Source organism: Chiloscyllium punctatum, chromosome 26, assembly GCF_047496795.1.
Source record: "Chiloscyllium punctatum isolate Juve2018m chromosome 26, sChiPun1.3, whole genome shotgun sequence".
NCBI classification, from domain to species: Eukaryota; Metazoa; Chordata; class Chondrichthyes; order Orectolobiformes; family Hemiscylliidae; genus Chiloscyllium; species Chiloscyllium punctatum.
The window spans coordinates 54,503,575-54,520,969 of NC_092764.1; the positions used below are offsets into that span (position 1 = coordinate 54,503,575).

At 40.8% G+C, this 17,395-nt stretch overlaps 1 protein-coding gene across 1 annotated transcript in view; it reads right to left on the minus strand.

Annotated features, from left to right (window-relative positions):
- Window positions 1-17,395, minus strand: part of LOC140453242 (dynein axonemal heavy chain 5-like) — a 293,833-nt gene that overhangs the window by 100,021 nt on the left and 176,417 nt on the right. Inside the window, 5 exon segments of the mRNA XM_072547816.1 lie at window positions 9,219-9,442; window positions 9,772-9,985; window positions 11,233-11,355; window positions 16,458-16,499; window positions 16,502-16,594. Of these exon segments, the coding sequence (XP_072403917.1) occupies window positions 9,219-9,442; window positions 9,772-9,985; window positions 11,233-11,355; window positions 16,458-16,499; window positions 16,502-16,594 (696 nt within the window).

Here is a 17,395-nt window from a genome sequence, read left to right on the forward strand (position 1 = left end):
TGGTGCACTCACTAGATCTTAGTTGTAGTCATAGAGGTCTACAGCACGGGAACAGGTCCTTCGGCCCAACTTGTCCATATTACCTGATTTTCACAATTTAATTTAGTCCCATCTGCCTGCATTTGGTCCATACCCCTCCATACCTATCCCATCCATTTTACCTGTCTAAACATTTCTTAAATGAGGAAATTGTACTCACTTCCACCACTACCTCTGGCAGCCCATTCCAGACACACACCACCCTCTCCTTGAAAACAATTGTCCCTCTGGACCCTTTTGTATCTCTCCCCTCTCACCTTAAACCTATACCCTCCAGTTTTAGACTCCCCTACCATGGGGGAATGCTGTTGGGCTGTCAACCTTATCAATGCCTCTCATGATTTTATAGACCTCTGTAAGGTCATCCCTCAGTCTCCTACGGTGCAGGCAAAAAAGTCCCAGCCTATCCGACCTCTCTTTATAACTCAAACTCAAATCTTGATTTTCCTCTATTCATCTTAATGGACTGCAATTACATGGTCTAGCAATATACAAGGAAGGGTCCTGACCACTGTACTAAAATACAATATTCACCAATGTTCTTCTATAATAATCAGGAAATATTACAGATTCATTCTCTACCTAAGCAAACCAATCAACAAAGAAAATGTACTTTGTTAAGCGCAGTTTGAAATTAATATTGGAGATTTATAGTGAATAAATGGAACACTCCATTGCAGCAAGTCATTCTGATGACACTCTTAAACACACAGGTTAAGTATGGATAGTTCCATTAATAAAATAGTCAACTAATTTTTAAATAAATCAGGCTCTTGCTTCTACATATTCATCTAAAGGTCCACTCAATGAATTAATTTGTGGGCGGCATGGTGGCACAGTGGTTAGCACTGCTGCCTCACAGCGCCGGAGACCCGGGTTCAATTCCCGCCTCAGGCGACTGACTGTGTGGAGTTTGCACGTTCTCCCCGTGTCTGCGTGGGTTTCTTCCGGGTGCTCCGGTTTCCTCCCACAGTCCAAAGATGTGCAGGTTAGGTGAATTGGCCAAGCTAAATTGCCCATAGTGTTAGGTAAGGGGTAGATGTAGATGTAGGGGTATGGGTGGGTACGCTTCGGCGGGGCGGTGTGGACTTGTTGGGCCGAAGGGCCTGTTTCCACATTGTAAGTAATCTAATCTAATCTAAAAAAGAAAGAAGCACTTGCATTTCCATAGCAACTTCCACATTCACAGGAGGTTCCAAACTACTTCACAAGGAAAGCGCTTCAAAAGTAAACAAAATTGGTCTCTTTTGGGCTGAGATTGAGAAATTATAACAGAAAATGAGAGAACAGCAAAGGCTTTAAATTTGTAGTTTCACCCTGTCTGTTATTTGAGTATTCTAATGATTTCTCAGTCAGCTGCATAGGGGTTCCCCACTTACCTTCAATCCTACATTGGCATTGACTTGAGGATCTTCAAGGAGCATTGCATTTAACAGATTGAATGAATCCAAACCTGTCTCCCACTGCCTGGGATATTTCAATCCTGAGATTTCTTTAAACAAGCAGCTTATTTGCTTTCAGTAATATTTGCTGAGGGAAGAAGATGGACCAGGACACTATTCTACCTTGAACAGTATTGTGGGTTCCTTTACTATTAAGTAGAATAGGTTGAGGACTTTGGTTTGCAGCAGCTCTGATACTAGAGCACTCCCTCAGCAGTGGGCTGGGGTGCCATGCTACATTTTGTGTTCAGGTCCTGCAGTGGGAGATGATTCAGGAAACTTCTGATTCTGTGGCTATAATATGGTCCTGCCCACTCAATGTGCTATATGAGCTGTTATATGGCCCTGCCCACTCACTATACTATATGAGCACATTCACAACTAATTACAGCTTATATTAATATGGTAGATATCAGAGACCTTGAGGAGCTCCAAATGTTATGTCTCACTCCTTCATGATCCTCAGTTGTTCTGTCCACAAATCCACATGACTTGATCATAGTAAGTGGTGCTTATGATAGGCCTTAGTATTAACTCTTTCAGACTGTTTCACCAAAGCTAATTTCGCCACATGAGGAACAACCTCCTTATATCGGCTACATATTTCTCTTCAAGATCACTTACAGTATAGTGTTCACTGAAATCTATGCATTTATCATGGACAAGAGGGGATTGAGATGAATTTAAGTTATGATTGAGATGAATTTAAGTTATGATTGAGATGAATTTAAGTTTCCTCTTTTAAGTATGAGACAGCAACGTATTATTTGATGTAATGTTTTTCCTTTTTTTCTTACTCAGATAAGACTGACAACTGTTCCCCAAATCCTGTTTTATTTTTTAGTTTCAATCTGGAAATAAGCCCACAGCAAAATCTTTTAAGATGTAATCAAAGGTAGGGTTTATTAACAATTCAAAACACAGACGAATTGTTTTGCTGTATACAGGTGTACAGAGTAAAAAGAAAAAGAAATGGAAAGAAAGAAGTTACAACTTATGACTTTCTTTAAAAAAAAAGTTGGCATTATTTAACACGACTTAGAGTCCAGTATGTCAATATCTAATTGGGAGTCTGTCAGTTGACTGACCTTTATCAATTCTTCTACCGAGAGTTGAACAGTAGAAGGATGGCAATCACATGTGCAGCAACATTTCTTCTACATGAAGAATTACACTGGTTTGGCAGTTGAAGTCTGGGATTCTTTCTGGGAATGAGACTTTTGAGAGAGACAGGAAGATGTAGAGAGCACGCCTTTCAGTTGCTATAGCTTGGAGATCTCTTCCCCAGACGTTAAGACAGCAACTGACTTGGAATTCCAGAATTATATACTTCAACAAGCAACAAGCTCAGATTCAGTGCTGTGCCAAAGGCATGAGGGCCTATTTCAGTGAACTAATTGGAAAGTAATTAAGCTACCAATGTAGCTTTACTTCCTCTAGTGAAGTTTTCATTGTAAGGTCATTGTTACAGCATTAACGCTTATTTTATAGATTTGATATTTTCCTTTGTCTGGGGCTGCCTGGTCGCAGATGTATGACTTGAAGCCGAACATGCATGATGGGAAATCATTTTAACTTTACATAAACAGCACATCAGTTTGCTGTGAAAGAAGGAAATCAAACCAGATTGCTGGTACAGCAAATGGCTGATGCTCAACATTATTCAATCCCTATGGTTATAAATATAAATATAAAAAAAGACAAATAATAGGAACCATGACAGCAGAGGTCTCCTGTTTACATGACCCTTGGAATCTCAGAGTCATGAAGGTTCTGATCAAAAGATATGTCTTCAAGCTTTCTGGGAGGTTGGAAGAAAAATACATTAAAAAAAAGAACACTGGAGACATCGACATCAACAACTTGTGACCCACCATTGCGAAGATGACACTCTTGAGTTTGGAACTCAGATAAGACTACAATACGTTGGTGTGAACTTGGCCAGTCCATCATGCCTGGTACTGAATTCAGTGTACTGAATAGCATACAAAGTGGTTAAGAATTACTAATATATATGTATGCTATAATTAATTGAAATATTAATAAAAATTAAGTTGTGCTAAACTTTAACTTGAGTGGTCTTTTTGTGCATCACGTCGGCTGACATCTAGTCCAAGGGCCAACAGATGGTTGATGTCCAAGTCCTTTCTGTCAGCAATGGTTAAAATATCTATGCAATGCAGGAATGTCTGGAAATTTAATCCTGCGATTAGCCGCCGCCATTTTATGAATCCAGCAGGGTTTTCCACTTTTAAAAGAAACTGAACTTCAGCATGAAAATATATAAGAGAATAGGTCATAGAGTCACAGAGTCATAGAGATGTATGGCATGGAAACAGACCCTTCGGTTCAACCCATCCACGCCGACCAGATATCTCAACCCAAACTCGTCCCACCTGCCAGCACCCGGCCCATATCCCTCCAAACCCTTCCTATTCATATACACATCCAAATGCCTTTTAAATGTTGCAATTGTACCAGCCTCCACCACATCCTCTGGCAGCTCATTCCATACACGTACCACCCTCTGCGTGAAAAAGTTGCCCTTTAGGTCTCTTTTATATCTTTCCCCTCTCACCCTAAACCTATGCCCTCCAGTTCTGGGCCCCCCAACCCCAGGGAAAAGACTTTGCCTATTTATCCTATCCATGCGCTTCATAATTTTGTAAACTTCTATAAGGTCAGCCCTCAGCCTCCGACACACCAGGGAAAACGGCTCCAGCCTGTTCAGCTTCTCCCTATAGCTCACATCCTCCAACCCTAGCAACATCCTTGTAAATCCTTTTTGAACATTTCAAGTTCCACAACATTTTTCTGATAGGAAGGAGGCCAGAATTGCACACAATATTCCAACAGTTGCCTAACCAATGTCCTGTACAGCCGCAACATGGCCTCCCAACTCCTGTACTCAATACTCTGACCAATAAAGGAAAGCATACCAAACACCTTCTTCACTATCCTATCACCTGCAACTCCACTTTCAAGGAGCTCTGAACCTGCACTCCAAGGTCTCTTTGTTTAGCAACACTCCCTAGGACCTTACCATTAAGTGTATAAGTCCTGCTAAGATTTGCTTTCCCAAAATGCAGCACCTCGCATTTATCTGAATTAAACTCCATCTGCCACTTTTCAGTCCATTGGCCCATTGGCCCATCTGGTCAAGATCCTGTTGTAATCTGAGGTAACCCTCTTCGCTGTCCACTACACGTCCAATTTTGGTGTCATCTGCAAACTTACTAATTGTACCTCTTATGCTCGCATCCAAGTCATTTATGTAAATGACAAAAAGTAGAGGACCCAGCACCGATCCACTGGTCACAGGCCTCCAGTCTGAGAAACAACCCTACACCACCACCCTCTATCTTCTACCTTTGAGCCAGTTCTGTATCCAAATGGCTAGTTCTCCCTGCACTCCATGAGATCTAACCTTGCTAATCAGCCTCCCATGGGGAACCTTGTCGAATGCCTTACTAAAGTCCATATAGATCACATCTACCCCTCTGCCCTCATTAAGTTACTTTGAAAGAGACCCCTCTTTGTTACTTCTTCAAAAAACTCAACCAAGTTTGTGAGACATGATTTCCCACACACAAAGCCATGTTGACTATCCCTAATCACATCTTGCCTTTCCAAATACACGTACATCCTGTCCCTCAGGATTCCCTCCATCAACTTGCCCACCACAGACAACAGGCTCACTGGTCTATAGTTCCCTGGCTTGTCCTCACCACCCTTCTAAAACAGTGGCACCACATTAGCCAACCTCCAGTCTTCCGGCACCTCATCTGTGACTATCAATGATATAAATATCTCAGCAAGAGGCCCAGCAGTCACTTCTCTACATTCCCACAGAGTTCTAGTATACACCTGATCAGGTTCTGGGGATCTCACCCATTTTCTGCGGCTCCACACAAAGGCCGCCTTGCTGATCTTTGAGGGGCCCTATTCTCTATCTAGTTATTCTTTTATCCTTCATGTATTTGTAAAAACCCTTTGGATTCTCCATAATTCTATTTGCAAAAGCTATCTCATGTCTCCTTTTCCTTCCTAATTTCCCTCTTCAGTATACTCTTACGGCCTTTATACTCTTCTAAGGATTCAGTCGATCTATCCTATCTATACCTTACATATACTTCCTTCTTATTCTTAACCAAACCCTCAATTTCTTTAGTCATCCAGCATTGCCATCCCTACCAGCCTTCCCTTTCACCCTGACAGGAATATACTTTCTCTGGACTCTTGCTATCTCATTTTTAAAGGTTTCCCATTTTCCAGCCGTCCCTTTACCTGCGAACATCTGCCTCCCATCAGCTTTTGAAAGTTCTTGCCTAATACCGTCAAAATTGGCCTTTCTCCAATTTAGAACTTCAACTTTTAGAACTGGTCTATCCTTTTCCATCACTATTTTAAATCTAATAGAATTATGGTCACTGGCCCCAAAGTGCTCCCCCACTGACACCTCAGTCACCTGCCCTGCCTTATTTCCAAAGAGTAGGTCAAGTTTTGCACCTTCTCGAGTAGGTACATCCACAAACTGAATCAGAAAATGTTCTTGTACACACTTAACCAATTCTTCTCCATCTAAACCTTTAACACTATGGCAGTCCCAGTCTATGTTTGGAATGTTAAAATCCCTGACCATAACTACCCTATTATTCTTACAGATAGCTGAGATCTCCTTAAAAGTTTGTTTCTCAATTTCCCGCTGACTATTAGGGGTCTATCATACAATCCCAGTAATGTGATCACTCCTTTTTTATTTCTCAGTTCCACCTAAATAACTTCCCTGGACGTATTTCTGGGAATATTCTCCCTCAGCACAGCTGTAATGCTATCCCTTATCAAAAATGCCACTTCCCCTCCTCTCTTGCCTCCCTTTCTATCCTTCCTGTAGCATTTGTATCCTGGAACATTAAGCTTCCAGTCCTGCCCATCCCTGAGCCATGTTTCTGTAATTGCTATGATATCCCAGTCCCATGTTCCTAACCATGCCCTGAGTTCATCTGCCTTCCCTGTTAGGCCCCTTGCATTGAAGTAAATGCAGTTTCATTTATCAGTCCTACCTTGTCCCTGCCTGCCCTGACTGTTTGACTCGCTTCTGTTCTCACCTGTACCAGTCTCAGATTGATCTCTTTCCTCACTATCTCCCTGGGTCCCCCCCCCCCACCGACCTTACTAGTTTAAATCATCCCGAGCAACTCTAGCAAATCACCCTGTCAGTATATTAGTCCAATTTAGGTGCAAACCATTTTTCTTGTACAGGTCACTTTTACCCCAAAAGAGATTCCAATGATCCAAAAATGTGAACCCTTCCCCCATACACCAGCTCCTCAGCCATGCATTCATCTGCTCTATCCTCCTATTCCTGCCCTCACTAGCTCGTAGCACCGGGAGTAATCCAGATATTACTACTCTCAAGGACCTTCTTTTTAAATTCTTGCCTAACTCTCTGTAATCACCCTTCAGAATCTCAACCTTTTTCCTTCCTATGTCATTGGTTCCAATGTGGACAATGACCTCCTGCTGGCCCATCTCCCCCTTGAGAACATTCTGCACCCTCTCTGAGACATCCTTGATCCTGGCACCAGGGAAGCAACACACCATTCTGCTTTTTGGTTGCTGGCCACAGAAACGTCTGTCTGTACCTCGAACTAGAGAATTCCCTAACATAATTGATCTCTTGGAACCCGACGTACCCCTTGTTGCTTTAGAGCCAGCCTCAATATCAGAAACGTGGCTGTTCGTGCTATGTTCCCCTGAGAATCCATCACACCCTACATTTTCTAAAATAGCATACTTGTTTGAAATGGGGATAGCCACAGAACAAACCTGCACGAGGTGCCCACCTCTCTCACCTTTCCTAGAGTTAACCAATCTATGTAACTGTATCTGAGACTTTCCCCCTTCCTATAACTGCCATCCATCACATCCCCTTGCTGTTGCGAATTCCTCATTGCTTCTAACTGTCTCTCCAACCGAATCATTCGATCTGATAAGATTTGCAACCAACAGCATTTATTGCAGATATAATCTGCAGTAACCCTTAAACTCTCTTTAAATTCCCAGAAATTAACACCGTCTTATTCTTCTTTAAAACACTGCCCCAGGTTAGATTAATTGTTAAGGCTTATATTTTAAATTTAATCAGGAGACATATCTCAAAAACATATAATCAAGGAAGAACCCACTCTACTCACTACTGCAGTCTTTCTGTTGGCCATCTAAAACAATGTACTTATCTGATTCTGTGCTCCAAGATCAGTTGTGAATTTCACTGTTTGCTAATTTTCCCAGACGCACTCCGATGTCCAGCGATACATGAATTCAAACAGCAAAGGCAGTAACTGTGCAGATTCACTGCTGTGTCAGTTTCTTTCTCTCTCTCTCTCCTGCACTGACCTCAGCATGCACTTCCTTTGTCTTTTCTTGTCCCTTTTAAAACTGCTGTTGTTATATTGACTTTTTTCCCCAAAGTTCCAAAACAATGCAACAGCATATAAAACAGTAATTGGTGCTCCTGGAATTCAAGAAAATCACCTCCAGCACCCAAACTACCTCAAAAAAAGGAGCCGCTGTTACAGCCAGATATTTTTCCCCTCCTCCATCTTGGAAAAGTTTCTTTGAAATTTCTCTTCATGCTCTCTAGCCATTATACATTTTTAAGATGACACACAAGCTTGGGCTTTACAGTGCTTCTTTTCTAAGCTGACAGTCAAGAGTGGGGTCAGCACTTGAATACCACTGGTGAGAAAAGTACATTTTTCAATCACGGAGTTTATTTTGAGTTGAAGAAGTGATTTACTTGTGCTTCTTTCAATTTTACCATGCCTATTGCCCACTAATCCCCTCTACATTGTGGAAGTAAAATGTAGATTGGTTGACTATTTTGTGAGAACATTTCTGTTCTGTCAGCTAGTTTGTTTATGGTTTCTGGTCATCTGTAATTCAACTCCTCCAACAAATTCGTACCTTGACCTCTCAAGATTTGGCCTCCAAAACTATTGCAATGAAACTTAACATGAACTTGAGAAACAGCACCTCTTCAATTAGACACTTTACAGTTTTCTAGGCTCAGCAATGAACTCAATAATTTCAGATAATAACTTTTTTACTTATCTTTTCAGATAACAGATGTTGATGATGATTTTTCACCCCCTTTAGATCCATTGTTTTGTTTCTTCACTTATCCTATTACTGTCATCTTTTGCCTTGTACCATGATCCCTTTTGTTAGTTAATCTTACCTGCCTTCCATCTTTGAACAGATCTCTCGTGTTCCCTTTCCCCATTCCCATTTCCTATCTTTGTACGTGCTCATAATCTGTTACAGTTTGGTTGTTAGTTGTGACATAAGATATTCAACCAGAAACATTAAATGTTTCTTTCTCTCCGTAGGTGACTACAGTGTTCTTTACTATCATTTCAGATTTCCAGCATCCATGGTATTTTGTATAATGATTTATTAACTTGGACAAGAGAGAAAATGAACCGTAGTGCCCAGGTGTCCATACCCAAACATGCTTATATATAATGCAGTAAAGCTGGGCAGAAAATATGAAGGCTATGAGATGTGCGAACAAAAAGAAATGTAATGAAGTACAGCGCTGTTATTTGAAAGCAGGAATTGTACAGAAAGAGGCTACACTTATAGAATGTCTTATCATGTCCCCTTATAGTCATTTACAGCTAATAAATTACCTTTGAAATACAATCATCATCATTATTACAGAACGAGTACCTCTTTGTAACAAATGACTTCCGCAGTGGCGTTGAGCATGCCCTGCCAAATTCTGGAGAGATCTCGTAAATTAAACACATAATGAAACTTGGCTGGTGTTGGAAGCATTTTAGCTTTGACAATTTGCCACAATTTCCGTGTGATGGGAACAAGCTGAGCTGCTAAGCCTACCACCTCTTCAGTAAATCCTCGCTGCTTGCAGAAATGACCCACTCCAATCACACCTGAAGCCATTAGAAAATAAAGACATAGAAGAGAAAATCTTATGTAATTACATAAATCAATCTACTTTTCTTTTGTAACATTTTTTGTGCCAAAACAGTTATTTCCAAGCTTTTCCTAAATATCGCATTGCCTAACCAAACATAAGTTTTAGAAATGCTGGCCACAACGTTAAATCTATACCCACCAATTATATTTCTACACCCTACTGTGCATAAAATTTACTGCAAATTTTATATTAAGGGTGACAATTGCAATCTGTAAATTATGATACCAATTTGCAAAAAGAAATAATTGGTTAAGAATTACATACCCATAAAGTTTGACTTACCAAAGACTTTGTCAATGGAGATATTAGAATACAGCGTACAGTTAAAAATCGAGAAATGTCTCTTCAGTCTTTGAGGAATGTCATTCTGTCCACCACCAGGGTGGATCATTGCAGCAATAAACTGGATGTCCACAATGTGTGTGAACTCTCCTGGCTTCTCCAGGTTATAGAAGCCTTTCTGTTCTATCAACTGCCTTAAAATCTCATTGGTTACCTTAAATCATAACAAAACAATATGTTACTCATATTTTCCTGTCAGTGGATCGTCCCAACCAACTCTCATTGTAGGAAGTGCCAGTACCAGAACTGCAGAGAGATGCAGTCTCACCATTTTACATTGCTGAAAATTCAGTACAGTTATTTGTAACTTGTGAACTGTCACATAATCATGCACCAGTATATCAAAACACATTAAGAAAATTCAAAGTTGAAAATTTATTTTACCAGTTTAACATTGTGAAAAATAAGTAGCATTTGGTGGCCCTTGATATATTTAGTTCCAAAGAACATGCCATCAGACTTATAGTTCCAATTTTTACTGGTTAAATTTTCAAGAGAGCAATCCATAGTTTCTGGTTTCATCAGGCTGAATTATTTTCCTCAATCCTTATCGGTGTAACATAAACACTATTGACATAGTGTCCTAATGCTATCTGTCTCTTTAGCTTCTTCTAAAAGGACTTCTCATATCAATATTGGAGTGCTGAAAATATAAAATGAGCAACCCATTCTCCACATTCTCCTCTCCCCCACACCTATCATGGTGGACGTGCTGAATCATAAAATGTCCCAACTTAAGCTACCAGCCTCAATAGCGGAAAACTGGCCAATGATATCCTCCTAATTCTTACTTTCCTGCCCTCACACTCCTATCATTGCTCATCCTATAGTTCATTCTTGCAGTGAACTGCCTTTCTGCACTAATCGGAAAGTGAGGAAAGTCTTCATTGCTCAAATGGATAAATCTTGACAATAAAACAAAATTCCCATTGTCAATATTTTTATATCTAGCAAAGAACTGCACTGCAAGAAGATAAAGACATGAATTTTTGAAAAGCCAAACTACCTTGTTCCAGGTCACCTGCAATCGTACCCTGAAGGTTAATCATTGATTCCTGGAGACTTAGAGAAGTCCTGGATGGTTGAGAACCTTAGTATACAATCATATGTATATTTGCTCTCCAACCTCTCCAGACTCTATTGTTTTAGAAATTAACACTCAGAACATTTAACAAGGTGATGTTTTCCTTAAGCTAATGGCCTAGCTCATGCTAAAACAAAATGCAATGGTTAGACAACACTGCCAATTTTACACCTTCTTGGCCACCTGGAATTATATATTGTAAAATACCTTCTTCATTTTAACAAGTGTAGTCTTGTTAGATACAGTCAACAAGATAATGACAATCTGATATGAATTAAGTCAATAAGTAAATAAATGGACTGAGCAGTTGTATTTACCTGATCACCCCACTTGTTGATAATAGGCATGTTTACATCATCTATAAACACAGTCATTTTCTTTCCAGCTTGAGGTCCATATACATTCCCCATTCTTTTGTCCACATAGCTTTCTATAGTCCTCTAATTACAAAGGGAGAATATGTACACTTAAATTGAAAGATGGAAATTCTAATCATCTTTTAGCTTGTTGCATATTAATCAAAGTGAATGAGTTTTTGATCCTATTTGGAACAACATTTCTTGAACTAGTTGATCACAATAACTTTTATAGGAACAGCAGGAAGACATTCAGCCCCTTGAGCTTGTTCTTCCATTTAATGAGATTTTGGCTGACTTGTGGCCTACCTCCATAAACCTGCCTTTGGCCCATATCCTTTAATACCTTTGCTTAACAAAAATGAATCCATCTCAGATATAAAATTAACAACTGATCTTGCATCAACCACCATTCGTGAAAGAGAGTTCCAAATATCTAACTTGCTTTGTGTGTAGAAATGGCTCAAGAAAATCTCTTCTCAATGGTCTCACCCTAATCCTCAGACTATGGCCCCTAGTTCTAAAATATCCAGCCAGTAGGAACACTTTATATTTATTTACCCTGCCTGTCCCTATTAATATCTTGAAGACTGATCAAATCACTCCTTAACTTTATAAATTATAGCGGAAACAAGTCTAATTTGTACAATCCCACCTTGTAATACAATCCCTGAAGTCTAGGTATCACACTTGTAATTCTATGTTGTACTCCCGCCAGGGCCAACATATCTTTCCTAAGGTGTAGAGTCCAGATCTGCTCACAGTACTCCAGTTGGGACCTGACCATTGTTTTGTATAGCCACAGCATAACTTCTGCATCCTTCTACCCATTTCTCTCAATTAAACAGCCAGGATTCCACTGATTATTTTCAGCTTTTGTTCACAACGGCATTTTAAAGATCGATGTACCTGAACCCTTCTACCCTCTCCATGCACCCCGCCTCCCCCCAAGTCTCTTTGGACATCCACTGTATTTAGCTTCAGACCTTCTAGAAAGTACTTCAATCTATCCTTTGTGGATAAATTCACATTGGCTTCTACTGAAATCCATTTGCCCATTTCTCTAATTTATCAATATTCCTTAGTAATTTTATGCATTAATCTACACTGCCATCTAAATTTATGTCAATATTTAAATTTTTAAAAACTGTCTGAAGTAGAGATAAAATAATGACATGAGAGCGTTATTACATGGCAATGAACAGTCACTTGAGGCTCAATGTTAGATTAAACCCTCTAATTTGTTTCTGATATATACTGGCTACAATAGAGTGGGAAATCTGTCAGCAAGGACTGCAGCTGACCTCAAAGTCAATGACACAAGAGGCCATTTATACAAGAGGATTAATAGGGATAATAACTTTATAGTGCATTCACTAAAATGTGCAATAGAACATCGTTAAGTTTAATATTCAATTGTGAATAAGTGAGAACAGCTTCTTATGCCATTATCTAAAGGAGGGACTCAAGTAACATCTTAAACTGCAGGACACTTGAGACACTCAAGTGATTTGGTGATCACTTGAAACCCAAGACTGATGTATAACTTGCGATTCTCGATTAACTGTCTAGTAATTAGTTTCAACTCAGTTCTGCTTCTATGGGCAGGTGTGTAGTTAAGAAATTTCTTGAGGTCAACGTTACCAGTTATAACAAAGTTAAACTGTCAAAGGTGAATGGAAGGGAAGAGGTATGAGAGGAAGGTAAGAATAGGGAGAAGGAAAATAGCAAAAGGGAAGAAATGGTGATAGGGAGAAATTATGAGGTAAGGAGGGAACAAAATGGATGGAAAAATAGGGATTGGAGGAGGGAATGGTGCAGCGGAGGAGGCAGACAGACAAGAACCTGAGAGGGATGTACTTTCCTTCTTACATGGATTACCCTTTCTTCCCATGAAGAGGGAGAAATGACCACAGAACTGTAATGGGTGATGCTTAAGGAAGGAGGTTGGAGGGTTTGTGGTGGAGGAAAAAATTCCAGATTTGGGGAGTGGGGTTATGTTGGGGAATGGCAGTGAGGTGGGGAGGGGGTGCAATAGGAGATGCCCCTTGATGTGAAGGGCTGTGGAGGATTGGAAAAAGGCCAATTTTGATGGTATTAGGCAAGAACTTTCAAAAGTTGACTGGGAGCAGGTGTTCGCAGGTAAATGGACGGCTGGAAAATGGGAAGCCTTCAGAAATGAGATAACGAGAATCCAGAAAAAGTACATTCCTGTTGGGGTGAAAGGAAAAGCTGGTAGGTATAGGGAATGCTGGATGACTAAAGAAATTGAGGGTTTGGTTAAGAAAAAGAAGGAAGCATATGTCAGGCATAGATAGGATATATTGAGTGAAGAGTATAAAGGCAGTAGGAGTATACTTAAGAGGGAAATCAGCAGGGCAAAAAGGGGACATGAGATAGCTTTGGCAAATGGAGTTAAGGAGAATCCAAAGGGTTTTTACAAATAGATCAAGGATAAAAAGGTAACTAGGGAGAGAATAGGGCCCTCAATAATCAGCAAGGCAGCCTTTGTATGGAGCCACAGAAAATGGGGGAGATACTACATGAGTATTTTGCATCAGTGTGTTTACTGTGGAAAAGGACATGAAAGATATAGATTGCAGGAAAATAGATGGTGACATCTTGAAAAATGTCCATATTATAGAGAAGGAAGAGCTAGATGTCTTGAAACGCATAAAGGTGGATAAATCCCCAGGACCTGATCAGGTGTACCCTAGAACTCTGTGGGAAGCTAGGGAAGTGATTGAGGAACCTCTTGCTGAGATATTTGTATCATCGATAGCTACAGGTGAGCTGTAGAAAGTGGCTAACATGGTACCACTGTTTAAGAAGGATGGTAATGTCAAGCCAGGCAACTATAGACTCCCGTGAGCCTGACGTCGGTGGTGGGCAAGTTGGTGGAGGGAATCCTGAGGGACAGGATGTACATGTATTTGGAATGGCAAAGATTGATTAGGGATAGTGTAATGGAAAATTAACACTTATTGTGAAATCTGTAAAAGAATACTTCGAAAAGTCTTGCAGGCAGTCAGAAAAGCAGAGTCAGGAAAAATATAACCAGACTCACAGTAGCCTCACAAGGACAGTCACTATCATATCAACAGTCAAGGAATAAGAAAAACAACTCCACGCGTGGAAAGGAGCTCAAATGTTCCCAGCTCTTGGCCTTGAGATATGATAAGAGTAAGCGAAGTTTAGGATAAAGGCAATATGTGAAAGTTATTCAGGCACCCCTTACATGCGGCATCTTGCCAAGCCAATGTATTGGGTCAGCTCTACAGCGTTTCAAAATAAACTTTTTCTTTGCTCTTGGTAGCATTTGAATTGAGTCAACTTAATTTCCACAACAATAGTCAACATGGCTTTGTGTGTGGGAAATCATGTCTCACAAACTTGATTGAGTTTTTTGAAGAAGTAACAAAGAGGATTGATTAGGGCAGAGCAGTAGATGTGATCTGTATGGACTTCAGTAAGGCGTTTGACAAGGTTCCCTATGGGAGACTGATTAGCAAGGTTAGATCTCATGGAATACAGGGAGAACTAGCCATTTGGATACAGACCTGGATCAAAGGTAGAAGACAGAGGATGGTGGTGGAATGTTGTTTTTCAGACTGGAGGCCTGTGACCAGTTGAGTTCCACAAGGATCGGTGCTGGGCCCTCTACTTTTCGTCACTTATATAAATGATTTGGATGCGAGCATAAGAGTTATAGTTAGTAAGTTTGCAGATGACACCAAAATTGGAGGTGTAGTGGACAGCGAAGAGGGTTACCTCAGATTACAACAGGATCTGGACCAGATGGGCCAATGGTCTGAGAAACGGCAGATGGAATTTATTTCAGATAAATGTGAGGTGCTGCATTGTGGGAAAGCAAATCTTAGCAGGACTTATACACTTAATGATAAGGTCCTAGGAAGTGTGGCTCAACAAAGAGAACTTGGAGTGCAGGTTCATAGCTCCTTGAAAGTGGAGTCACAGGTAGAAAGGATAGTGAAGAAGGCGTTTGGTATGCTTTCCTTTATTGGTCAGAGTATTGAGTACAGGAGTTGGGAGGTCATGTTGCGGCTGTACAGGACATTGGTTAGGCCACTGTTGGAATATTGCGTGCAATTCTGGTCTCCTTCCTATCAGAAAGATGATGTGAAACTTGAAAGGGTTCAGAAAAGATTTAAAAGGATGTTGCCAGGGTTGGAGGATTTGAGCTATAGGGAGAGGCTGAACAGGCTGGGGCTGTTTTACCTGGAGCGTCGGAGGCTGAGGGGGTGACCTTATAGAGGTTTATAAAATCATGAGGAGCATGGATAGGATAAATAGACAAAGTCTTTTCCCTGGGGTGGGGGAGCCCAGAACTAGAGGGCACAGGTTTAACCTGAGAGGTGAAAGATATAAAAGAGACCAAAGGGGCAACTCTTTCATGCAGAGGGTAGTACGTGTATGGAATGAGCTGCCAGAGGATGTGGTGGAGGCTGGTACAATTGCAACATTTAAGAGGCAATTGAAGAGGCATATAAATAGGAAGGGTTTGGAGGGATATGGGCCGGGTACTGGCATGTGGGACTGGATTGGGTTGGGATATCTGGTCGGCATGGACGGGTTTGACCGAAGGATCTGTTTCCATGCTGCACATCTCTATGGCTCTGTGACTAATTATCGGGACAATTACCAGAAATGTAGTTTAGAAGAATGAGATTGAGAAAGTACGTGTATGGATAAAAGCTTTGGTTGGGAGGAGTTACTGGCAACATAGCAACTCTAAAAAGGCATGTAGAGTGAATCAGCATTTGGGAGTATTCCTTCAATAGATGGAAGGAAAGAATTGCTAACCAACTGGGTGTCACAAGTGGGAAGTGGATGTGTGGAAGCATTACTGGAGGATAAAGTTTAAATTGCATGATAAGGTGATAGTTTGAGTGCCTTGGATTTGGGATTTGGAAACAAGTCAGTTGGAAACATGTCAGAGTTGGAAAGGGTTAGTATTGTGCCCCACTCAAAGACAGGGATTTCAAAACCTGTCAGAGTGAAGAGCTGTCAGTAAAGCGCTGAGGTACTTCATAAGTGGAGGAGAGTGCTTTCGTGGCAAATGTGTGCAGAAGGTGATGGGGGGATATTGTGAAAGATAACAAATTGCATCATTAATGGGCGCAAGGTGGAGGTTCCATTCAGGCAATTATTCATTCACTCTTTACCTGTAACATTAAAGGTGTAGTGGCTGAGGAGAAGTTGAGGAGAAGTTTGGCAGATGAATCTCAGTGTTATACTTAGAAAGGTAATTTTTTATGATGACTGTCTTCGCAGTTCCTTGTTCACCAGTCAAAAGCACACCCTATGAAAAGAAATCAAGTTAAATTATTTTGGGTATGAACTTCCTACTGCTCAGGGAGGCACTGCCAGTGTAAAATGGCAAAGACAACAATAAAGGAAGGGTACAAATGTTGCGTAATTGAGATTTAATTGAAGGTGAAAGGCTTTCTAGATCAGGCTCATGTGCTGCAGCCTCTGTCTACTATTCTAGGTGCACCTCCTCCAAACCTTCAAGTTCCATGGTACTTTGCAGTCCCCATCATCAGCTTTGAAACTCTCCATGTTCCCATGCAAATCTTTCATCTTAAATATAATACATCAATTTTCTGCAAGCCTCAGGCCAACCACAGTGATTCAATAGCATTATCCATTGTCCCCCACCAAAACCAGGGTGATGTTGACTTTCAAAGATTCCCCCACTCACCCTCCAATCCCACAGTACTCTGTGACTTCCCATGCTGTATTAGTTCCTACATTTGTATCTAGAGTTCTCTCTCACTCTTTCACTAGAGATTGGTCCTGTTTCTGTCATCAAAGGGATGTTTCTCTCTATATCCTAGCACACAGCATCTTGGCACCAGTCTCTACACTTGAGCTCCCCACTTTCCTCAATGCGGCAATGTCCCCTCCTTCACATCACTGCCTTAAATCCCAGGACTGACTGTGATCCATCACACCAGACTGACTAGAAGGTAAAATGTGCATAAAACACAGGAGGCTAGCACACAGGGGCAGTAGGTAATCAGGAAGGCAAATGGAATACTGGCTCTTATTTCAAGGGGATTGGAGTATACGCAAGGGGAAGTCTTACTGTACAAGGTGC